At 46.7% G+C, this 25,049-nt stretch overlaps 1 protein-coding gene across 1 annotated transcript in view; it reads right to left on the bottom strand.

The window, feature by feature from the left end:
• Positions 1–14,672: 14,672 nt before the first annotated feature.
• pex3 (peroxisomal biogenesis factor 3) overlaps positions 14,673–25,049 on the bottom strand; it is a 44,332-nt gene continuing 33,955 nt past the window's right edge. Inside the window, exons 9-12 of the mRNA XM_070889066.1 lie at positions 24,665–24,735; positions 19,680–19,802; positions 17,224–17,320; positions 14,673–15,154 (exon numbers count right to left, since the gene is read on the bottom strand). Of these exons, the coding sequence (XP_070745167.1) occupies positions 15,071–15,154; positions 17,224–17,320; positions 19,680–19,802; positions 24,665–24,735 (375 nt within the window). The 3' untranslated portion in view covers positions 14,673–15,070. The remainder of the gene's footprint in view (positions 15,155–17,223; positions 17,321–19,679; positions 19,803–24,664; positions 24,736–25,049) is intronic.

Consider the following 25,049-nt stretch of genomic DNA (forward strand, 5'->3'; position numbering starts at 1 on the left):
AATAGTGCACTGGAGTATCAGCCTCGACTTGATCACAGCTGGCAACCATAAAGAAAGACTTGGATTTATATAGCGCCCCTTTCACGACCACCGGACGTCTCAAAAGCGCTTTACGGCCAATTGTGGAGTGTAGTCACTATTGTAATGTGGGAAACATGGCAGCCAATTTGCGCACAGCAAGCTCCCACATACAGCAATGTGATAATGACCAGGTATGTTCTTGTGATGTTGATTGAGGGATAAATATTGTCCAGATCACCGGAGAGAACAACCCTGCTCCTCTTCAAAATAGTGCCATGGTGTCATGTTTGTAACCTTCACACAACTGTAACCTTTATGTAACAACACTGTACACTGTATACACCTGAGTAATGCACACCTTGACCAGAGGGGGTGAACTTGTGGGAGACACTCCTCACCTGGTCACCCAGGTATATAAAGGGAGGTCCCACGCAGGGTCAGCACTTCTTGGATCTGGGAATAAAGGTTCAGGTCACGTAGTGATCTTGTCTGCAGTACATGCCTCGTGTGATTCCATAGTAAGGTGTAAGAACACCACACATGGGCTCCATTATGTCCACTTGAGAGAGCAGACGAGGCCTCGGTTTAATGTCTCATCCGAAAGACGGCACCTCCGGCATTGCAGCACTCCCTCAGCACTGCACTTGGAGTGTCAGCGAAGATTTGTTTTTTGTGGTCAAGTCTCCGGGACCTGAACCCCACAACCTTCTGACTCAGAGGCGAGAGTGCTGCCCACCCCCTCCCTGACTTTAATTTCAGCCACAGCTTCATCCACAGCAACAACCTGGTGGCCTAGATGGCCCCCCCGAATCTTGACAGGCCAAGCAGATTGCCTCTCGGTCATCCTTGCAGTACCCTGCGAGGACCTTGCCATGCTCCGAACACACAGAGCACTCGCCGCTCCTCAGGTGCAGCTCGACAATGTTGGCCAGGGGCCGGTTGTAGCGCAGACCGTTGGAGGGGCAGACGTGACTGCACACATGGGCAGACGTTGCTTCCTCGCTCGGCCCAGCTCTCCGTGACACAAACCCGGCAGAAGCTGTGCTCACATTCGGTCAGGACAGGGTCCTGGACAACGTCGTAGCACACGGCACAGATCAGCTCCGCGCGGAGCCCGCAGTTAGACAAGCTGCTTGATGCCGTCATTTGCCCGAATGCAGCCAGACAGAAGCTGGCTCCTTTCCTGGCTTGGGGCTGGAATTTTCTGCAGCACCATTTCAGTTTCTATTTCACGTGGTTAATCAATGTGTTCCGTCTCTGTGGCTCAGGACAGGCCAGAGTTCAGTGATTATACGTGCTCAGACATGTTAGTCACAGGCGTGGTGTTCAGCAAAAGAGAGCTTTTCTGCCTCTGGCTTATTAGGTCAGAGAATGCTGGAAATCTCAGCGGGTCAGGCAGCATCTGTGGAGAGGAGAACAGAGTTAACGTTTCAGGTCGACGACCCTTCGTCAGAACTGGCGAATGTTTGAAAAGGACACAGCCTTAAGCATTGAAAGGGGGAAGAGGGGAGAAAAGAACAAAAGGGGAAGGTCTGTGATAGGGTGGAAGGCAGGAGAGATTAGAGAGACAAGAGGGATGATGGGCCGAATTGAAATGGTAATGGTAGGAGTTAGAAAAAGGTTAGTCTAGACAGGGTGTGACTGTTGGGATAATGGCCAGCTGCCATGGGAGACAGAGAGAAAAAAAAGATAAACTCGGGGTGGGAGAGAGCCAAATACGGCCAGAGGTTATGGTCTGAGATTTTTGAACTCGATGTTGAGTCCAGAAGGCTGTAAAGTGCCTAAATGAAAGATGAGGCGCTGTTCCTCGAGCTTGCGTTGAGTTTCATTAGAACAGTGTAGGAGGCCGAGGACAGAGATATCCGAGTGGGAGTGGAGCGGAGAATTAAAGTGACAGGTGGCCGGAAGCTCAGGGTCACGCTTTCCGACTTTCTCTCTCCACAGATGCTGCCTGACCCGCTGAGATTTCCAGCATTTTCTGTTTTTATTTCAGATTCCAGCATCCGCAGTATTTTGCTTTTGTAATATTAGCTCATTGCTTTGCTTAAGTACAATTGCAGTGTCCCCGAGCTGGAATGATAACACCACCGCCCCTTCAGCTAGAACTGCGAGCACCTCGGAAGCAGGAACTCCCATACTGAATGGAGATAATAGCACCAGCCTGTTCCATTTTGATTCCTTTTCATCCTCTGCCTCTTAACTTTATTAACAACAGCTTTAGCAGGCATTGCGACAGAGCTGTGCTGTGCTGACGCTGACTTCAACAATCTCAGGTCGTAAGCATTGTTCCCTTTGTTTTCAGACAGCAGTTCTGGTAATAGTTCTGCTTTCTCCATTTACATCTCCATCGAGACTCAGCTCGTGATTTTTACTTGTCCCATTACCACCCGCCTTTGCCTCGCACCATCATCCCTTCTGTCATTTAATCACTCCTGCCCTCCGCACTATCATACAACAACAACAACAACTTGTATTTATATAGCGCCTTTAACCTAGTGAAACGTCCCAAGGTGCTTCACAGGAGTGTCGTAAGACAAAAAATTTGAGACCGAGCCACATAAGGAGAAATTAGGGCAGTCAAAGAGGTAGGTTTTAAGGAGCGTCTTGAAGGAGGAAAGAGAGGTAGAGAGGCAGAGAGGTTTAGGCAGGGCGTTCCAGAGCTTGGGGCCAAGGCAACAGAAGGCACGGCCACCAATGGTTGAGTGATTATAATCAGGGATTTCAAGAGGCCAGAATTAAAGGAGTGCAGATATCTCGGTGGGTGGGGGCGTTTACATTGGATTACATTGGATATACGGGACTGAGACAGGTTATTCGGTGTTTATGCTCCACTCGAGCCTCCTCCCATCTTTCCTCATCTAATTCTATCACCAAAACCCTCCATTTCCTTCTCCCTCATATGCTTGTCCAACCTCCCTTTAAATGCATCGATACTATTCGCTTCAACCTCTCCCTGTGGTAGTGAGTTCCACTTTCTCACCACTCTCTAGGTAAAGAAGTTTCTTCTGAATTCCCTATTGGATTTCTTGGTGACTGTCTTATATTGATGGTCTCTAGTTATGCTCTTCCCCACAAGTGGAAACATTCTCTCTCTCTATCCACTCTATCAAAACCTTTCATAGTTTTAAAGACCTCTATTAGGTCACCCCACAGCCTTCTTTTTTCAAGTGAAATGAGACCCAGCCTGTTCATCCTTTCCTGATAGGAAGGGATGGATTAAGGGGCAGGGCAGATTGGGCAGTCACCCGGGGCCTCAGCCTAGAATGGGACTCATACAGGGTGGGATTAAGGCTAAGGGTAAACAGTATTGATATCAGCAACGCAGCAAGAGCGGGGCAAAGACACGAGGGCTCAGACGCATGCTATCTCAACTTGATGTAAACAGACTCTAGATGCCCTTTTTCTAGAGATGCATTCTACTCACAAATCGGGGGCGATAAACAGGAAAGAGCACCAGCTAGGGGCAAAAGAGACGAGAAGTAGCTAAACTGCTTAACTAGATCATTTTTTCCAACGAAAAACTCAAGATCATGAAGATGAAGACCAAGACGACGCTTTGCCGTCAACTTCAACAACGAAACCACTGGTGGCACCAGACCCGGAGTTGGCCGAGTTGGAACTCCAAGTCCAACAAGTTGAAGAAGATGAAAACCAACTGGCTCATACTGAGCTGAAAGCGTCGCAACTTACGAGTGACATTGGGCTGTGGGGAGACAATATCTCGGAAGACATGCAAAGCCATTAGATTGCAAAAGGTAGTGAGGACTGCCGAAACTTTGATAAAGACTTCCAGAACTCCGGCGTGATTACTATATATAACTGGATCCCAACATGCTATACATGACTGTAATAAGACATGACCTGTAACCACCAGCATACCTTACCACCAGGGGTGCACTTGCCGGAGACAGGTATATAAGGACAGGTCTCAGGCAAGTGCAGCATTCCAGAGCTGTGAAATAAAGGTGCAGGTCCAGTGACCTTGACTTCACTACATGCCTCGTGTGAATTTGTACTGAGGGGACAGGACTTTACAGTGGCGACGAGTTACGAGATCACAGAATCCACAGAATGGCGAACAACGGATCAGATGAAAAGTACAATGTGGGAGACAATTGGGAAGACTTTATAGAACGGCTCCAGCAAAGCTTTGTAACCAAAGACTGGTTCGGTGACGATAAGGCAGACAAGAGAAGAGCCCATCTCTTGACCAGCTGTGACTCGAAAACATACACTTTAATGAAGGATCTGTTGGCACCTGAGAATCCAGCAAGCAAGTCGTTTGAAGAATTGAGCACACTGGTAAGAGACCACCTGAAGCCAGCGAGCAGCCGACACATGGCCAGACACAGGTTCTACAACTACAGACGCTGTGTGGGCCAGAGCATACCCGACTTCGTGGCGGAACTTTGGAGATTGGCTAGTTTATGTGAGTTCTCCGATGAACTGAGGAGAGAAATGCTGAGAGACTTTTTCATTGAAGGAATAGGCCATGCAGGCATATTCTGAAAGCTCATAGAGACCAAGCTCTTAGAGGCAACAGCACTGGTTGCACAGACATTCTTGGTAGGGGAAGAAGAAACGGGGTTGATTTACAATGCAGGTACGACAACTAACGAAATAATGGAACAAGGAGTTCACAGCATTAGAAAAGCTGCTACCCCCACACACAGACAAAACCGGCAGAACAAGCTTTCGACAGCAAGCAGTGGCAACCTCATCAACCCACAACGCAAGCAATCAACTACAAACTGAGAGAAGCCCAAGAGAGATCAGCCAGACGCGGCTAATTCTTTGCAAGCAGTCTGTGCTGGAGGTGTGGGGGTGGGCACTCGTCAAGGGAATGTCGATTTCAGCAGGCTGTTTGCAGGAACTGTGAATATACAGGGCATTTGACCCGCATATGCAAAGAAATGGCAGCTCGGCTGGGTATATGAATCGGATGGGTCAGAAAGCGGACCAGAAGACGATGGGGACAGTACCCGGGACACTGATGTACAGCGGGTCAATACGATCAATGGCCGCTGCTCCTACAACAGGACGCCTACTATAATGATGAGGGTCCTATTCAGCAGGATATCTGTCAACATGGAGCTGTATACAGGAGCGAGTCAATCTCTCATGGGCGCTCAACAATTTGAACAACTGTGGCCGCATAAAAGAGACAGACCAAAACTCACAAGGGTCGACACCAAACTAAGGACCTATACCAAAGAAATTGTACCAGTCCTCGGCAGCGCCATGCTCTCTGTCACACACAAAGGGACAGTGAACCGACTTCCCCTGTGGATTGTCCCAGGAGACCCCCCAGCACTGCTGGGGAGAAGCTGGCTGGCAAAACTAAACTGGAAATGGGATGATGTCCATGCCATGTCATGAGAGGAACGGACCTCCTGCTCAACAGTTATAAAGCAATTTGAACATCTCTTTCAGCCAGGTGTGGGCACTTTCAAAGGGGCCAAAGTCAAAATCTACATCACACAGGATGCTAGACCGGTCCATCACAAAGCCAGAGCTGTACCCTATGTGATGAGGGAAAAGATTGAACACGAACTAGACAGGCTTCTGCGGGAAGGCATTATATCACCTGTGGAATTTAGCGACTGGGCAAGTCCCATCGTCCCAGTCATGAAGCCTGATGGATCCGTACGAATCTGTGGGGACGACAAATCTACCATAATCAGAGTCTCCCTACAGGACCAGTACCCGCTGCCCAGAGCGGAGGACTTATTTGCCACATTGGCTGGAGGTAAACTTTTCTCAAAATTAGACCTCACATCTGCGTATATGATGCAAGAATTGACCGAGGATCCAAGCTACTCACCACCATCAACACACATCGAGGCCTTTTCATGTACAATCAATGCCCATTCGGCATCAGGTCGGCAGCTGCCATATTCCAGCGCAACATGGAGAGTCGGCTCAAGTCCATCCCGAGGATGGTTGTATTTCAAGATGACATACTTATCACGGGCAGGGACACCGACTCCCATCTCCGTAATTTGGAGGAAGTATTAAAGCGGTTGGATCGGGTAGGCCTACGAGTCAAGAAATCCAAGTGCCTGTTTCTCGCACCTGAGGTTGAATTTTTGGGCAGAAGGATTGCCGCTGATGGAATCCGCCCAACAGAGTCCAAAACAGAAGCAATTCGCCTGGCACCCAGGCCCCGGAATGTCTCAGAACTGCGCGCCTTTCTCGGGCTACTCAATTACTTTGGGAACTTTATGCAGAACTTAAGCACGCTGCTGGAGCCTCTCCAAGTGCTACTCAGGAAGGGGTGCGATTGGTTTTGGGGGGACGCCCAGGAACGCGCCTTCAATAAGGCACGCAACCTTCTGTGTTCCAACAGTGTTTTGACTTTCTTTGACCTAGGTAAAAAGCTAGTTCTCACATGCGATGCGTCAGCGTATGGGGTCGGGTGCGTTTTGCAACATGTCAATAGTGCGGGCAAATTACAATCCATAGCTTATGCCTCCAGGTCACTTTCGCGGGCGGAGCGCGGGTACGGAATGGTAGAGAAAGAGGCGCTCGCGTGCGTGTACGGTGTCAAAAAGATGCACCAATACCTTTTCGGTGCCAAGTTCGCGTTAGAAACCGACCACAAGCCCTCACCTCCCTCCTATCCGAGAGCAAGGCAATAAACGCCAACGCCTCGGCGCAAATTCAACGGTGGGCACTCATGCTGGTGTCCTATGACTATACCATAAGGCACAGACCAGGCACAGACAACTGTGCCGACGCGCTCAGCAGGCTACCCCTGGCGACCACGGAAGGGTCTGACGAACAGGACTGTGAGATAGTCATGGCAATCAATGCCTTTGAGTCCACAGCTTTGCCCATGACAGCTCGCCAAATCAGAGCCTGGATGGCCAGCGACCCCACGTTATCCTTAGTAAAAAGATGTGTCCTAACCGGTGACATCTAACCGGCAGAGGCTCGCGATGCCTGTCCCAAGGAATTAAAACCCTTTCACAGGCGCATGCATGAGCTATCACTACAAGCAGACTGCCTGATGTGGGGCAGCCGAGTAGTCATGCCTCTGCGAAGCAGAGAGGCATTTGTCCGGGAGCTCCACCGCGAGCACCCGGGGATCATTCTCATGAAGGCCATAGCCAGATCCCACATCTGGTGGCCTGGTATTGACGCGGACTTGGAGTTCTGCGTCCGAAGGTGCACCATTTGTGCCCAATTTAGCAATTCCCCCAGGGAGTCTCCACTGAGCCCCTGGCCCTGGCCTACCAAACTGTGGTCGCGGGTGCACGTAGACTATGTAGGCCCATTCATGGGCAAAATGTTCCTCGTAGTTGTAGATGCATTTTCAAAGTGGATCGAATGCACCATTTTCAACTCGAGCACAACCTCCACCACTGTGGAGAGCCTCGCAACCATGTTTGCAACGCACGGAATTCCTGACATATTGGTCAGTGACAATGGTCCGTTCTTCACCAGCGCAGAATTCCAAGACTTTATAATTGACCACGGCATAAATCACGTCAAGACGGCACCGTTCAAGCCGGCCTCCAATGGCCAGGTGGAGAGAGCAGTGCAAATCATCAAACAAGGCATGCTTAAAATCCAAGGTCCCACGCTGCAGGGTTGCCTGTCGCGACTGCTGCTGGCATACAGATCTCGTCCACACTCACTGACTGGGATCCCCCCGCGCAACTGTTGATGAAAAGGACTTTAAAAACAAGGCTCTCATTAATCCTCCCAGACATGCACGAAATCGTTGAGGCAAAGCGCCGTAAGCTGACTGAGTACCATGACAGAAATTCGAGGGGGAGATGGAATGAGATAGGGGACAAAGTGTTTGTACTAAACTATGGCAGCGATCCCAAATGGCTTGCAGGGACAGTAACGGTCAAGGAAGGAAACAGGTTACTGGTAGTACAAATGGACAATGGCAAAACCTGCCGGAGGCATGTAGACCAAGTCAAAAGCAGATTTACCAACAGCACTGCGGAACCAGAGGCAGACTACAATGTGGAACTCGCACCACACCTGGTGGACAGACAGAGGGAACAACCTGAGGAAAGGGCAATCCCAACAGACAGCCCAGGCGAGTCAACAACAATCACACCAATCGAAACAGACAGCCCAGGCGAGATACCAGCAACCACACCCAAAGAAAAACAGCTCCACGCGAGAGCGTAGACCACCTGAGAGACTGAACCTATAAAGACAATAAGACCTTAGGGGAGGGTGATGTCATGTATCTTACATTATTATATATAACTGTATCGCAACATGCTATACATGACTGTAATAAGATATGACCTGTAACCACCAGCATACCTTACCACCGGGGGTGCACTTGCAAGAGACAGGTATATAAGGACAGGTCTCAGGCAAGTGCAGCATTCCAGAGCTGTGAAATAAAATGTGCAGGTCCAGAGTGACCTTGACTTCACTACATGCCTCGTGTGAATCTGTACTGAGGGGACAGGACTTTACAGAAGGATGTTGCCAATACTGCTCGAAGTCCTTCTTCACACCTGTGCACCCGCTGACAGGGGAACGTGTGGAGCAAACGTGCCTCTGTTAATCACCTTCAAACGGTAGAGTGTCCTGCTTTGCTTGCATGAACAAGTATCCACTTTTTGGGTGACTGCTTTGCGGAACACCTCCGTTCAATCCGTAAGCGTGATCCCGAGCTTCCAGTCGCCTGTCACTTTAATTCCTCGCTCCACTCCCACTCTGATCTCTCTGTCCTCGGTCTCCTACACTGTTCCAATGAAGTTCAATGCAAGCTCGAGGAAAAGCACCTCATCTTTCGTTTCGGCACTTTACAACCTTCTGGATTCAACATCGAGTTCAACAATTTCAGAGCGAAACGCCTGCCCAATTTTGTTCCATTTCCTCGCATTTTTTTTACAAACACTTCTCCCACCTCCCCCCACCCCCCACCATGATTTTTAGTTTTAGTTTTAGTTTTAGTTTGTTTCTCTCTGTTTCCCATGGCAGCTGGTAATCATTCCGCCATTCATAGAAACATAGAAAATAGGTGCAGGAGTAGGCCATTTGGCCCTTTGAGCCTGCACCACCACTCAATATGATCATGGCTGATCATGTACCCCACTCCTGCTTTCTCTCCATATCCCCTGGTCCCTTTAGCCGTACGGGCCACATCTAACTCCCTCTTGAATATATCTAACAAACTGTGGTAGAGAATTCCACAGGTTCACAACTCTCTGAGTGAAGAAGTTTCTCCTCATCTCGGTCCTAAATGGCTTACCCCTTATCTTTAGACTGTGACTCCTGTTTCTGGACTTCCCCAACCCTATCTAGACTCATCTTTTGTTTCTTAACTTGTGCTATTACCATCTCAGTTCGGCCCATCATTCCCTTTGTCTCTCTAATCTCTCCTGCCTTCCACCCTATCACAGACTTCCTTATTGTTCTTTCCTCCCCTCCCTCTTTCGGGACCTAAGCACTTCCTTAAGAATCTCGAACTATTGCCAATTCTGACGAAGGGTCATTGACCTAAAACGTTAACTCTGTTTCTCTTTCACAGATGCTGGCTGACCTGCTGAGATTTCCAGCATTTTCTGTTTTTATGAAAGCCACTTTACTCATGGGTTTAATGACTGGAAGCATGGAGTTGATAGGATTTCATCATGAAAACAGTCCCCAGCATAGAGAAGCCATGGTAGTAATGTGCACTAGACAAGCAGGCACTGGTTGTGTGGATGGTCATATTGTCTTCCAGTTTGAAAATGAACGGCAGTACTGGCATGGGCTTTCTGTGTGATAATCTTTCCCTCTGAACGAGGTATTTCATTGTGAGGCAGAGACAAAATCGTTGGATCTCCAAGTAATGGGAATTATCTGGGTGTGCTGGAGGTTCTCGCAAACTACGATTGTCACATACATGTGTACAGTTCAAATACCCAGAGGACTAGAACAAGTCTAATCGTAAAATATCGTGGCCATGCATTTATAAAAATACTTTTTCAATCAAGGTTCTACAATAGCTTATACTACCTTAAGTTTGCTTTACTAATTCCTCTAGATTACAAGCTTATGACTATTTATCGCTCTTCACGGATCCACGGGCGATGTGTAGGAAGCTCTGTACAGCCACCAGAGGGCTCATTCCCTGGAGTCCCAAGGGACCCCATAATCCCTTGGGAACACAGGTATTCAAGGAGGCTTCACAGGTTGGAGAGGCACTCTGGAGACCTGCAATAAAAGACTACGGTCACACTTTACTTTGAGCTCACAGTGTTCAGTCTGACTCTTTCTCCATACACAACAATCATAATTGGCCTCTTTAAGTGTCTCACCATGTCCAGTGATCAAGATATCGGCCCTGAAATTCCGAGGAGGGCTTCCCATGGGTAAATCCTGAAAAAACAGAAATAAACTGCGCACTTACCTGGAGCTGCTGTGCACGTTGAGACTTCCGATTCACAGGCCTCCTCTCCCAACAACGTGCAGCGCGTGCACGTCAGGATGTCTGCAGGAGTCACGTGTGGCCGGACACCCAATCACAGGTAAGTATTTTCTCATTCATTGTAAAAGGAGCTTTGTCAGTTATGAATCTCCTATACTATGAATAAGAAAAACCTTAAAATGCACAAACATTATACTAAACATTTAAAAAACACTTCACACAATAAACAAATAGAAATTAAAAATGTTACACGCTTTTTAAATTTAAAAAAATTCCCAATTTGTAAAAAAAGTTAGGGTTAGGGTTTAAAATAAAATTATCTGAGTGGGCAGCGCTTTAACATAAATGTGTTTTTTAAATTTTTATTTTAATCATCTGTTTTCTGTTTTTAAACTCTTACGCCTGTAAAAGTAGGCTACAAGCCTGCTTTTTCAGGTGCAAGATTTTAAAGGATATTTGCAGGGCAAGATATTTGTAAATATCGGAAATCTTGCCCTGTAAGTGTCCTCACTCCCGAGATATGGAGGATCTGTCAAGCCAGAAACTTGGCAGATCGGAAATGCCGGTTTTCAACGCATGCGCATTGCACGCTGAAAACCGACTTTTCCGATGCCTTCCCGGGTCCGTAGAAACTTCGTATGGACCCGGGACATCGGAATTTCAGGGCCAATATCTGCAATCTTGTCGAGTCCATCTAGACCCTCGAGGCTCTGGCCTAGTTTCTACTGGAAGATTTCCGGGGCAGATCTGGTGGCATTCTATTATATCTGTATCTTCCCCATGGAGTTTGGAAGGTCATGAGGTAGGAGGACTCTATGTCTCGTTCACATTGCAAGAAACCCTCCTTGCAGTCTGCTTTAGTGAAGACCTTAACATTTGACATCTGTGACAAGATGTCATCGATCACAGGAAGTGGATAGTGTCCGCATTTCAGAGCATTGTTCAGATGTTGAGGGTCGATACATACTCGTATCTTTCCATTTGGCTTTTGTCCTGTCACTAGACTGGATACCCAGTCCGTTGGTTCAACAACTTTCGTGATGATTTGTCGTTTTTCCAAACGATCGAGTTCCTCTTTCAGTGTTTGTTTGATTGCTACTGGCACCCGTCTGGGTGACATTACAGCTGGTGCTTCCGATTCATTAAATTCAAGGTGACCTATCCCTGGCATGTGTCCAAGTCCCTTAAACACATCCAGATGTGCGTTGATGTCATCAGTGTCTGATGCTAGTGAGATGTTTGCCTTGTTCGTAGTTTTCGATTTGTGTGGTTCATTTATCACTGCCATATTTTGATGCTGCACTTTTAGCAGTTGCAGCTGTTGAGCAATGAGTGAGCCAATCAGTGGTGCACTTTGGCCCTCAATGATCACAAAGGGCACAATGTACTTTTGCTTGTTCTTTGTATTTTCCAGTGGGACATTACGTCCCTACCACTGGAATGGAATGGTTGCATGGCTGTCATATAGTGACAGTGTTGTCTTAGATTCTTTTATCTTTTAAGACTTTAGGTAAGTATCTAAGAGATAGCACATTGCATTTTTACCATTTGACCTTTAATGGAGAAGGTAGCCATAATCTTGTTAGGATACTTTCTGTCAGTTTTGTCCTCGATTGTGTGATCAACTTTACTAAGTATCTTTAGTCATGACTTCAAAATCAGAATCATCGCTGTCTTCATATAGTGCATGAACTATTGACGTGCCATTATATTTAGGGTTATGCCTCAATCCACTCTGCATGCACTTTTGAGAAAAGTGATTTTGATTGCCGCAACTTGTACAGGTCTTCCCATATGCTGGGCATTTAGTTTTTGACATCTCATGTCTTTTGCCACAATATCTGCAATTGTTCATGACCTCTTTGTCTGTGAATTCTTTCTTCGTGGGTCGGGGTTTCTTTCTGACAGCTTCAGAGTCTAAATCTGTTTTAGTGAGTTTCATGGATTTCATTTGCGCAATTGTAGCCTCTGTGGCTTTACAGAGCATCACACATTTATCTAGTATTCCGCTTGATTCTTGCAACAGCCTCTTACGCAGTGTTATCAGATATTCCGCAGACTATGCGGTCTCTGATGAAATCATCTTTCAAATTGCCGAAATCACATGACGATGTTAGCTCCCTCACTTTCAAGAGATAGCTGTCACACGGCTTTTCCCCTTGTTAAACTGGTACCGTTCATAGATGATGTTGGTTTTACCTTTACAGTGCTCTCCCCAAAGCTTCAAAATAATCTCAATTTCCTGCTGGTGTTCCTCTGATTCGTAGGGAAGAGTATTGTGGATATCTAGGCCATCTCTGCCAATGGCAGTGAAAAACATTGCAACCCTAATTCGATCTGGCTTTTCCACAATATTCGTGATAATTTCATAGCTGTCTCACAGTTGATTGAATTTTTTCCCGTTGGCTTTCAAATCGCCGGTCACCCTTAATGGAGGTGGGAGAGGAATGTGCGCGGGAGTTGGCACCGTGGTGGTCATGTTAGCTTGCTATAGTTTAGGACTTTTGAGTTTGTCACATACATGTATACAGTTCAAATACCCAGAGAACTAGAACAAGTCTAATAGTAAAATATCGTGGCCATGTAATTGTAGAAATACTTTTTCAATCAAGGCTCTACAATAACTTATGCTACTTGAAGTTTACTTTACTAATGCCTCTAGATTACTTTACAAGCTATGACTATTTATCGCCCTTCAAGGATCCACGCGCGATTTGTACGAAGCACACTGTACAACGTTGATTTGGATCGACTCAAAAAACTTGCAATTCCAATATTTCGATTGTAGATGCATTCGACAAAAGATCGGAAATCTCTCTTTGTGACACGATGTATTTTATAGTTTCTTGAACACTCTTAGTTCAAATTAACTATTTATTTGGGAGATGTCAGACAGCCATGTGCAGATTAAAAATCAGACAATCAGGTTTCTTAAAAGCAGATCCAGGGCTGTAGACCTCCTAGCTAGAGGGCACTATACATTATATCGTTACAAAGGTGGGCAGCGGAAATGCTACAAGGACACCCTCAAAGCCTCCCTGATAAAGAGCAACATCCCCACTAACATCTGGGAGTCCCTGGCCCAAGACCGCCCGAAGTGGAGGAAGTGCATCCGGGAGGGCGCTGAGCACCTCGAGTCTCAATACCGAGAGCATGCAGAAATCAAACGCAGACAGTGGAAAGAGTGTGCAGCAAACCAGTCCCATCCACCCCTTCCCTCAACAACTATCTGTCTCACCTGTGACAGAATCTGTGGCTCTCGTATTGGGCTGTTCAGCCACCAAAGAGCTCACTTCAGGAGTGGAAGCAAGACGTCCTCGATTCCAAGGGACTGCCTCTGATGACAGACGTGACTTCTCGTTGACAAGTTCAGCCGTCAAAAATCTAGGAAAAGACCACTATAATGTTATACTTGTAGTTCCTGTGGAGAAAACGGAATGCAGGTGGCAAATGATGGTCTTCTAAAAACATTGCGTTGCCTTGTTCTAAATTATCATTGTTGATTTAGTTTCAAAATGTAAGGATTTTTTTTATTAAAGGTTGTTGTTTACTCTTTATACGGGGTTTTGTCAGTGTAGCGGTTTGATTGTTTGGAAACATAATAAAATATTAAATGAGTGTCGTCATAGTATCAATGAGAACATAACCTGAGATGTAGACCTGACCTGATGCACATTCAGTATAGTGCCCTGTGACTCAGCACACTAATGTCATTTACTGCAGGATGTGAATGCAAGTAGGGGGCCCATGGCCAGGGTATTGCCCAGGGCCCGAGGCACCCTTAATCCATCCCTGCTGATAGGTATACCCTTGCATATCTGGTATCATCCTTGTAAATTCTCTCTGCACCCTCTTCAGTGTCACGAGGGGAAACATCCTCTCTGCATCCACCTTGTCGAGCCCCCTCATTGTCTTATATGTTTCGATAAGATCACCTCTCATTCTTCTAAACTCCAATGAGTACAGGCCCAACCTGCTCAACCTTTCTTCATAAGACAACTCCTTCATCTCAGGCATCAATCCAGTGAAACTTCTCTGAACTGCCTCCAATGCAAGTATATCCTTCCTTAAATAAGGAGACCAAAACATGAGGTGCAGTTTATTGTCTATGAATTCCCCGACTTGTATTTGCAATAAGACAACAAATGGCCTTAGTGTCATTTTCTTTTAATACTATACAAGACATTACTAAAACCAGAGGCTTTAAGAGCAAGGAAATCAAAACAGTAACATCAAAGAAAGAGATGCCATCCAGCAACATATATTACTATTTATTCCGTTGGAATCTGAGGTGGAACAACAGGCACGCGCGCTGCAGTAGAAATATATACCCACACTATCTGGAGAATCCCGTATCCAGTCGCACGCAGATTATAATGTATAATTTGGAGATACAAAGAACGGTATGATACAAAATATCTACAGGCAGATTAATGTAATCATTTCTGGAACGATTCAGAAGGGGTTAACGGCGCACGGCCATCAGCGATAGTGTGGAGAGTACAGTTGCTGGCGCCTCCCTCACAGGAACGCTGCAGGACTGAGCAGGGAAGACATCTGGCAAGCACTTCACGTCGGCATCAGGCGAGGAGGTTGGAGGTTGGGATGGGGGTCCGACTGGCCTCTCGCAGCGGGTGGGCGGCTTGCCAAGAGTCACTTCCCCAGCTGCGGAGGGGAGCTGAACGCTTCGTAGACGTTGGCAGCAAAGTCCTTCACCTGGTCCATCAGTAGCAGGTCCTGGGCAGCAATGACATCTGGCAGTCAGTAACAACTCGCATCTACACAGCCTCCCCCCCCCCACCCCCACCCCGTGCTTTAACGTGGGGAGGCGTCCCGGGGTCCTTTCACGGAGAACCATAAGAAATAGGAGCAGGAGTAGGCCATTTGGCCCCTTCAGCCTGCTCCGCCATTTAATAAGATCATGGCTGATCTGATCATGGCTTCAGCTCCACTTCCCTGCCCGCTCCCCATAACCCTTTATTCCCTTATCGCTAAAAAATCTGTCTATCTCTGCTTAAATATATTCAATGACCAAACCTCCACAGCTATCTGGGGCAGAGAATTCCATGAATTTACAACCCTCAGAGAAGAAATTCCTCCTCATCTCAGTTTTAAATGGGCGGCCCCTTATTTTGAGACTATGTCCCCTAGTTTTAGTTTCCCCTTTGAGTGGAAATATCCTCTCTGCATCCACCTTGTCGAGCCCCCTCATTATCTTATATGTTTCGATAAGATCACCTCTCATTCTTCTGAACTCCAATGTGTTTAGGTCCAACCGACTCAACCTATCTTCATAAATCAACCCCCTCATCCCCAGAATCAACCTGGTGAACCTTCTCTGAACAGCCTCCAATGCAAGTATGTCCTTCCTTAAATAGAGACCAAAACTGTACACAGTACTCCTGATGTGGCCTCACCAATACCCTGTACAGTTGTAGCAGGACTTCTCTGCTTTTATACTCCATCCCCCTTGCAATAAAAGCCAACATTCCATTTGCCTTCCCGATTACTTGCTGTACCTACATACTCACTTTTTGTGGTTCATGACCAGACACAAATGGATGCCGAGCAAGACGAGGAGTAATGAGGAGGGGTGGGTCAAAGAGGTAGGGTTTTAATAAGTCTCTGAAAGGAGGAGGGGGAGTTGGAAAGCTGGAAGAATTCAGGGAGAGGATTCCAGAGCACGGGTTGTAGGCAATGTTCCCTTTAAGCTGCGTGGCCACACACAGCTATCTGGGGCTCCCACCCAGGCTGCTTAGCGGTTTTACAATGGGAAAAACAATGCACACGCGCGGGAATCTGAATGAGACCCGCACCCAAAAATAATGAAAGGGAACTTTGTTCGCAGGTGGCTGGAGGTAAGGTGACCAACGGCGGGCCGAAAGGACAGGGGTGGAGAGGGGGAATGCACAAGAGGCCAGAACTGGGGGAAAATAGAGAGTCCGTGGGTTATGGGGGCTGGAGGAGCTGACACAGATTGGATGGGGAGAAGCCATGAAGAGATTTGAATGCAAAAGTGAGAATTTTACTTTGGCGGCGTGAGGGCACTGGAAGCTCACTCGAGAGAAGGGAAGAAGGATTGTGGGTGGAGGTGGCCTGTCTACTGCTGAACGTACTCACTGTGTCGACTGTACATCAGGTACAGTCTGCACCATCACATTCCTTTTTGTCCCATGGTTCCTTACACTCCTGCACACGGCTTTCTGACTCTGTACAGGGGTGCTCAGCACTAGAATAATGCAGAGTGCCATGGGGAGAAGCTTTGGTCCACGAGACAGCAGCTGGCCCAAGCAGAGGCAACGGGGGGGCTATGGGCAGAATCGAATAGAGGGCAAGAGTATCAAATTAATTTTAAAAATCACTAAAAAATAATAATTTAACTGAGAAGGCAAGGGGAAGGGCTGAGGCCCTGTGGAGGACACTGCCTGGGCTGAAAGGAGTAAGAGAGAAGACAAAATAAGTCATAAGAACATCAGAAATAGGAGCAGGAAAAGGCCATTTGGCCCATCGAGCCTGTTCCGCCATTCAATAAGATCATGGCTGATCTGATCTTGGCCTCAACTCCACTTCCTCCCCGCCCACTCCCCATAACCCCTTATCGTTCAAAAGTCGAGAAGTAACTTTTAAGTAACGCCAAGATTATAGTCTGTCGATTACAGGAGAAAGGGGAGCGAGAGGCATGGGGTTGCAGAGTTTTAGGGGTCCGGGGAAGTAACGAGTTAGAGATGGTGCGATGGGAACCGACTGTAACACAGTGAGAAGGCAGACAGCAGGGAAACCAGCCCCACAAAATGAGCATCACTCACCTGAACAAAATGGCTGGGTATCTCACTGCACGTCGAATGTATCTGCCCGTTAATAATCGGGATGATTTTGGCGAGGGGAAGTCTAACATTGGACAAGCTGCAAGGGTAGAAAGAAAAAAGGATGAACGTGATAAGAGAGAGGAAGAAGTTGCTGATGAAACCAATTCCGAGTGGGACTCACTGTGTAACATGTACAGCCCATGAAGTACATATAGCCCTGTCTGCTTGCCAGTCTCTCAGCCCAATTAACAGCCAGAGATTAGGGTGATGATCAGCCCAAGCCAACTGCTCTGAGGCACACCCTACCAGTTAAAAAAGACTTGCATTTCTATAGCATCTTTCACGACCATCGGATGTCCCAAAGCGCTTTACTTTGAAGTACTTTTTGAAGTGTTGTCACTGTTGTAATGTTGCAAATTTGGCCGATATTTGCGCACAGCAAGCTCCCAGATAGTAATGTGATAACTAAAACAGATTATCTGGTCATTATGTTGATTGAGAGATAAATATTGGCCAGGACACTGGGGATAACTCCCCTGCTCTTCATCGAAATATTGCCATGGACCTCGGTTTAACATCTCATCTGAAAGACGGCACCTCTGACAGTGTAGCACTCCCTCAGCACTGCACTGGAGTGTCAGCCTAGATTTTTGTGATCAACTATCTGGAGTGGGGCTTGAACCCACAACCTACTGAGTCAGAGGCGAGGGTGCTACCTGATATACTTGATGAACAAGTATGCCATAATCACTGTGCACATCCCCTCATAAACATCCCCACCTCAACCCACTGGAGGAACGCAATATAAAGCTGCAGGAGCTTGTCAGTACAATCTCTAACACTGGGTGTCGACCAACAAAAAAAATTCCTCTTTTACAATCGAGTTCCAGCAGCCTGCTGAGATATTCATGATTGCAAAGGATATAATCACAGGCTAAATGAGAAAGTGAATAAGGGTTTAAGATAGAGGATGGTGCAAGTATGGATCAGACTGCTATGGATGGGAGGGGGTAGTGTTGATTCACTGGATTGATTTCTGGGATGAGAGATTGAGTAAATTGGGCCTATACTCTCTGGAGTTTAGAAGGACGAGAGGTGATCTCATATTCGATTATGAGGGGGATTGGCATGGTAGATGCTGAGAGGTTGTTTCCTCTGGCTGGGTGAGTCTAGAACCAGGGGTCACAGTCCCAGGATAAGGGGCCGGCCTTTTAAGACTGAGATGAGGAGAAATTTATCCACTCAGGGGGTTGTGAATCTTTGGAATTCTCTGTCCCAGAGGGCTGTGGATGCTCAAGCCTTTTGCATTCAAGGCTGAGATAGATAGATAGATAGATTTTTGGACTCGAGGAATTAAGGGATATAGAGATCGGGCAGGAAAGTGTTGAGGTTGATCGTATTAAATGGCGGAGCAGGCTCAAGGGGCCGTATGGCCGACTCCTGCTCCTATTTGTTATTTTCTTAAATGAAAACCGGCACTGGAACGGTCATCGGCCTGAAACATTAGCTCTGTTTCTCGCTCCTCAGAAGCTGCCTTATCTGCCGAGTGTACCTAGCATTTCCTGTTTTTGTTTCAGCTTTCCAGCAGCCGCTGTGGTACTGGAGCTGGGTCTGGCAGGGAAGTTGATTGAGGGGTGTGTGAAAGGCAGAGGGATTGGGGATTGGCCAGATGGCTTCCTCCTGTGCGAGTCAGGTCTGGCTCCGTCAGTTTGTAGAACTCGAAGCAAGTCGGTTCACTGGTCTCTTCCAATCCCAAGCCACATAAGGAGATATTAGGGCAGGCTTGGTCAAAGAGATAGGTTTTAAGCAGCATCTTAAAGGAGGAAAGAGAGGAAGAGAGCAGGAGAGGTTTAGGCAGGGAGTTCCAGAGCTTGGGGCCTAGGCAACAGGAGGCATGGCCGCCAATGGTTGAGCGATTATAAGAACATAAGACCATAAAACTTAGGAGCAGGGGTAGGCCTCAAGCCTGTTCCGCCATTCAATAAGATCATGGCTGATCTTCTACCTCAACTCCATTTCCCGCACTATCCCCATATCCCTCGATTCCCTTAATATTCAAACATCTATCTTGAATATACTCAATGACTGAGCCTCCACAGCCCTCTGAGGTAGAGAATTCCAGAAATTCACCACCCTCTGAGTGAAGAAGTTTCTCCTCATCTCAGCCGACCCCTTATTCTGAGACTGTGACCCCTGGTTCTAGACTTGCCAGCCCGGGGAAACATCTTCCCTGCATCTACCCTGTCAAGCACTGTAAGAATTTTGTATGTTTCAATGAGATCACCTCTCATTCTGCTAAACTCGAGAGAATATAGGCTTAGTCTACTGAATCTCTCCTCATAGAACAATCCCCCCATCCCAGGAATCAGTTGCTCTCCCTCTATGGTAAGAGCCATTGGCTCTCCTGCTTGCACGTACCGAATGGCCTGCCATGCTGCAATGGGGGACGCACTGACCTGCTGATCTTTCCGTTTTGAGTCAGTTCCTGTTCCGTTGGCTTGAAGAATTCCGCCATGTTATCCAGCAGTCGGCTAAATCCCCGATTCAAACAGGAATTCAAAACAGTGTTGAAGTCCGGACTGCAAGGTTTCCACAAAATAATACAGTTAACGACCACATCTTGCTCTGCTGTTAATTCAGTTTGTGAGTGTCAAGCATGCAGGTGGAACTAACGGCAAGCAGAAGGGCTTATAGCTTCTCAGCTCGGAGTGAGCCAAGAGCAGCGGAATTCAGCTCGGTTACTTAGCGGAGATAGTAATTCAGTGAAATTCCCCGGCTTCAGAGTTTCCGCCTTCCGCAGCAGCACTGGGAACTCTCCAATTACAAAGGCCTGGCGTTGGCCTCCTGAGCATACCCGCGAGTTTGGATTAAATCATTAAAACTGCATCGTGATAAAGAATATTTGTTGCAAATTGTTTAACATAAGAACATAAGAAATAGGAGCAGGAGTAGGCCATTTGGCCTCTCAAGCCTGCTCCGCCATTTAATATCATGGCTGATCTGATCATGTACTCAGCTCCACTTCCCTGCCCGCTCCTCATAACCTTTTACTCCCTTATTGCTCAAAAATCTGTCTATCTCCGCCATAAATATATTCAATGACCCAGCTTCCACAGCTCTCTGGGGCAGAGAATTCCACAGATTTACAATAATCTGAGAGAAGAAATTTCTCATCTCAGTTTTAAATGGGTAGCCCCTTATTCTAGGACTATGTCCCCTATGAGTGGAAATATCCTCTCCGCATCCACCTTGTCGAGCCCCCTCATTATCTTATATATTTCAATATGATCACCTCTCATTCTTCTGAATTCCAATGTGTATAGGCCCAACCTCTCCTCATATGTCAACACACTCATCTCCGGAATCAACCGAGTGAACCTTCGCTGAACAGCCTCCAAAGCAAGTATATCCTTCCTTAAATACGGAGACCAAAAGTGTATGCAGTATTCCAGTGTGGCCTCACCAATACCCTGTACAGTTGTAGCAGGACTTCCCTGCTTTTATACTCCATCCCCCTTTTACCGTGAACTTTCTTGGTCAAACGGGAACCGAGTGGTTTTGTGTTACCTGCAGTTTCCCTGGCCCGTTGCTTTGGTTAAGTTTAGCTGGCACTGGCTGTCTGCTCGTACCGTGCCCAAGTGAGCATTCTTCATACAGGAGCCTGGACAGTGAGAGTCGGTGGGCTTTTGGCTGCATGACCTGTCGTAGCCGAGCCCGGTTTTAGCCAACGTAGCACTGACCAGGCATCGATCCTGTGGACTTCCTGTTCTCTCTGTCACAGCACCACAGCAGAGGGCATTTATCCACTTTCTTCAAACATTCATTTACGGGATGGGGATGTTTCCTACAAAACCGGCATTTATTGCTCGTCCCTAGTTGCCCTCAAGAAAGTACTGGTGAGCCGCCTTCTTGAAGGCAACCAAGTGGCTTGCTGGGCCATCTTATAGGGGCAGTTAAGAGTCAACTGCACTGCTATGGATCTGGATTCCTATACAGGCCAGACCGAGTAAGGACGTGAGATTTCTTTCCCTAAAGGGCAATAGTGAACCAGATGGGCTTTTACGACAATCCAGTGGTTTCATGGTCACCATTTCTGACACTGGCTAATTTATTCCGGATTCATTTAATTAAGTGAATTTAAATTTCGCTGCTGCCGCGGTGGGATTTGAACTCATGCCTCCTAACTAAGTCATTAGTTTTACGAGGAAGTTTACGAGGATGTTGCCAGGAATTTAAGCTGTGAGGAAAGATTACCGTCAAAGAGGGAGGTTTTATGGAGTGTCTTAAAGCAGGAAAGAGAGGTAGAGAGGCAGAGAAGTTTAGGCAGGAAGTTCCAGAGCTAGGAGCCTCAGCAGCTGAAGGCACGGTCGCCATTGGTGGAACGATTAAAATCAGGGATGCTCAAGAGCGCAGAATTAGAGGAGTGCAGAGATCTCTGTGGGGGCGGGGGTAGGGCTGGAGGTTACAATTTCAAAAACATTGCACAGTTATGATGAAATAACTTTGAGTGTTCTCTCTTCCACTTGTGAAAGCTGTTTGTTTCCATTGTTGACTATTCAGGGAGTGTTCAGACAGTTTTAAAAGTATGAGGGTACAGAGGAGATTTACGAAGATGTTGCCAGGTCTGGATAAGGGGGAACCAGTGGATGTGGTGTATTTGGATTTCCAGAAGGCATTCAATAAGGTGCCACATAAAAGGTTACTGCACAAGAAGAAAGTTGACAGGGTTGGGGGTAATATATTAGATTGGATAGAGGATAGGCTAACTGGCCATTTTCGAGTTGGCAAACAGTAACTAGTGGGGTGCCGCAGGGATCGGTGCTGGGGCCAACTATTTACGATCTATATTAATGACTTGGATCAAGGGACCGAGTGTAATGTAGCTAAATTTGCTGATGATACAAAGATGGGTAAGAGAAAAAGCAAATTGTGAGGACAGAAAAAATCTGCAAAGTAAGATATAGACAGGCTAAGTGAGTGGGCAAAAATTTGGTAGATGTAGAACATTGCGGGAAAATGTGAGGTTATCCACTTTGGCAGAAAAATTAGAAATCGCAAATTATAATTTAAATGGAGAAAAATTGCAAAATGCTGCAATACAGAGGGACCTGGGGTCCTTGTGCATGAAACACAAAAAGTTAGTATGCAGGTACAGCAAGTAATCAGGAAGGCCAATGGAATGTTGGCCTTTATTGCAAGGGGGACAGAGTATAAAAGCAGAGAAGTCCTGCCACAACTTTACAGTGTATTGGTGAGGCCACATCTGGAGTATTGCATACAGTTTTGGTCTCCGTATTTAAGGATATACTTGCATTGGAGGCTGTTCAGAGAAGGTTCACGAGTTTGATTCCAGAGATGAGAGGGTTGACTTATGAAGATAGGCTGAATAGGTTGTGTCTATACTCATTAGAGTTCAGAAGAGAGACGATCTTATCGAAACATACAAGATAATGAGGGAACTCGACAAGGTGGATGCAGAGAGGATATTTCCACTCATAGGGGAAACTAAAACTAAAGGGCATAGCCTCAGAATAAGGGGCCAACCATTTAAAATTGAGATGAGGAGGAATTTCTTCTCTCAGAGGGTTGTAAATCTGTGGAATTCTCTGCCCTAGAGAGCTGTGGAGGCTAGGTCATTGAATATATTTAAGGCAGAGATAGACAGATTTTTGAGCGATAAAGGAATAAAGGATTATGGGGAGCAGGCAGGGAAGTGGAGCCGAGTCCATGATCAGATCAGCCATGATCTTATTAAATGGCAGAGCAGGCTCGAGGGGTCAAATGGCCTACTCCTGCTCCTATTTCTTATGACTGAAGAATTTTAGCTATGAGGAAAGATTGGATAGGCTGGGGTTGTTTTCTTTGAAACAGAGGAGACAGAGGAGAGACCTTATAGGAACATAGAAATTAGAAGCAGGAGTAGGCCATTTGGCCCCTTGAGCCTGCTCCGCCATTCAATAAGATCATGGTTGATCTGATCTTGGGCTCAGCTCCACTTCCCTGCCAGCTCCCCATAACCCTTCACTCCCGTATCTTTCAAAAATCTGTCTTATCGCCGCCTTAATGACCCAGCCTCCACAGCTCTCTGGGGCAAAGAATTCCACAGATTTACAACCCTCTGACAGAAGAAATTCCTCTTCATCTCAGTTCTAAATGGGCGACCCCTTATTCCTATGCCCGCTTGTTCGAGATTCCCCTACGAGTGGAAACATCCTCTTTGCATCTAACTTGTCGAGCCTTCTCAGTATCTTATATGTTTCAATAAGATCCTCTCTCATTCTTCTAAACTCCAATGAGTATAGACCTATCTTCATAAGTCAACCCCCTCATCTCCGGAATCAACCTAGTGAACCTTCTCTGAACAGCCTCCAATGCAAGTATATCCTTCCTTAAATAAGGAGACCAAAACTGTACGCAGTACTCTAGGTGTGGTCTCACTAATACCCTGTACAGTTGTAGCAGGATTTCTCTGCTTTTATACTCTATCCCCCTTGCAATAAAGGCCAACATTCCATTTTCCTTCCTGATTACTTGCTGGACCTGCATACTAACTTTTTGTGTTTCATGCACAAGGACCCCCAGGTCCCTCTGTACTGTAACATTTTGTAATTTCTCCCTATTTGCTTTTTTATTTTTCCTGCCAAAGTGGATAACCTCACATTATACTCCATCTGCCAAATATTTGCCCACTCACTTAGCCTGTCTCTATCCCTTTGCAAATTCTTTGTGTCCTCCTTGCAACTTGCTTTCCCATCCATCTTTGTATAAAGTTGAGGTGTATAAAATTATGAGATGCCTAGATAGAGTGGATAGGAAGGACCTATTTCGCTTAACAGAGGGGTCAACAACCAGGAGGCAGAGATTTAAAGTGATTGGTAGGAGGTTTAGAGGGGATTTGAGGGGAACTTCTTTCACCCAGAGGGTAGTGGGGGTCTGGAACTCACTGCCTGAAAGAGTGGCAGAGGTAGAAACCTCACCACATTTAGGAAGTACTTGGATGTGCACTTGAAGTGCCGCAACCTACAAGGTTACGGACCAAGAGCTGGAAAGTGGGATTTGGCTGGACAGCTCTTGTTCAGCCGGCGCAGACATGATGGGCTGAAATGGCCTCCTTCCGTACTGTAAATTTCGAAAATTCTACGATTAGTCCAGGCCTCTGGATCACTAGTCCAGTAACATTGCCGCTATGCTACCGTACCCACTAAGCCAGTGCTGATGCACTTCCACTCGAGACTCCAAAATGCATTATAAAGGAAGGGTAAGCAGAAACCTGGTACTCCTCGCAACACTGCTAGGTAAGCCTGCAGTCTCTAATTAGTGAAAACAGCACACCGCATTGCTCCCAATCCCGACGTCCTGGTCAGACTTTAATAACTGAAAATACACAATGCTGTCACAGGTGAAAATGAAATTATCTTCCCTGGAATTCCGTCATACAGACCTTTCTAGCATATCTCTGGTTTCGTTTAGAAGTTTGAGTGTGGTTAAGTCTTTTTCTGTCAAGCCACAGGCCTGCGGGTGAAACAAAAAATGATATAGTAATTACAGTGACAGATTCCATATCAAACACCAACCCTGGCTATAGGGGCAGGCTGTCAAGCTCGCCTCACCTGATGGGAGGTGCTGTACCTGTGAGTGAGGTTGGTCAGTGGGAGATGGTACGTGTGAGTGAGGTTGGTCAGTGGGAGATGGTACATGTGAGTGAGGCTGGTCAGTGGGAGATGCTGTACCTGGGAGTGTGGTTTATCAGTGGGAGATGGTACATGTGAGTGGGGCTGGTCAGTGGGAGATGGTACGTGTGAGTGAGGTTGGTCAGTGGGAGATGG

Source organism: Pristiophorus japonicus, chromosome 9 (assembly GCF_044704955.1).
Source record: "Pristiophorus japonicus isolate sPriJap1 chromosome 9, sPriJap1.hap1, whole genome shotgun sequence".
NCBI lineage: Eukaryota > Metazoa > Chordata > Chondrichthyes > Pristiophoridae > Pristiophorus > Pristiophorus japonicus.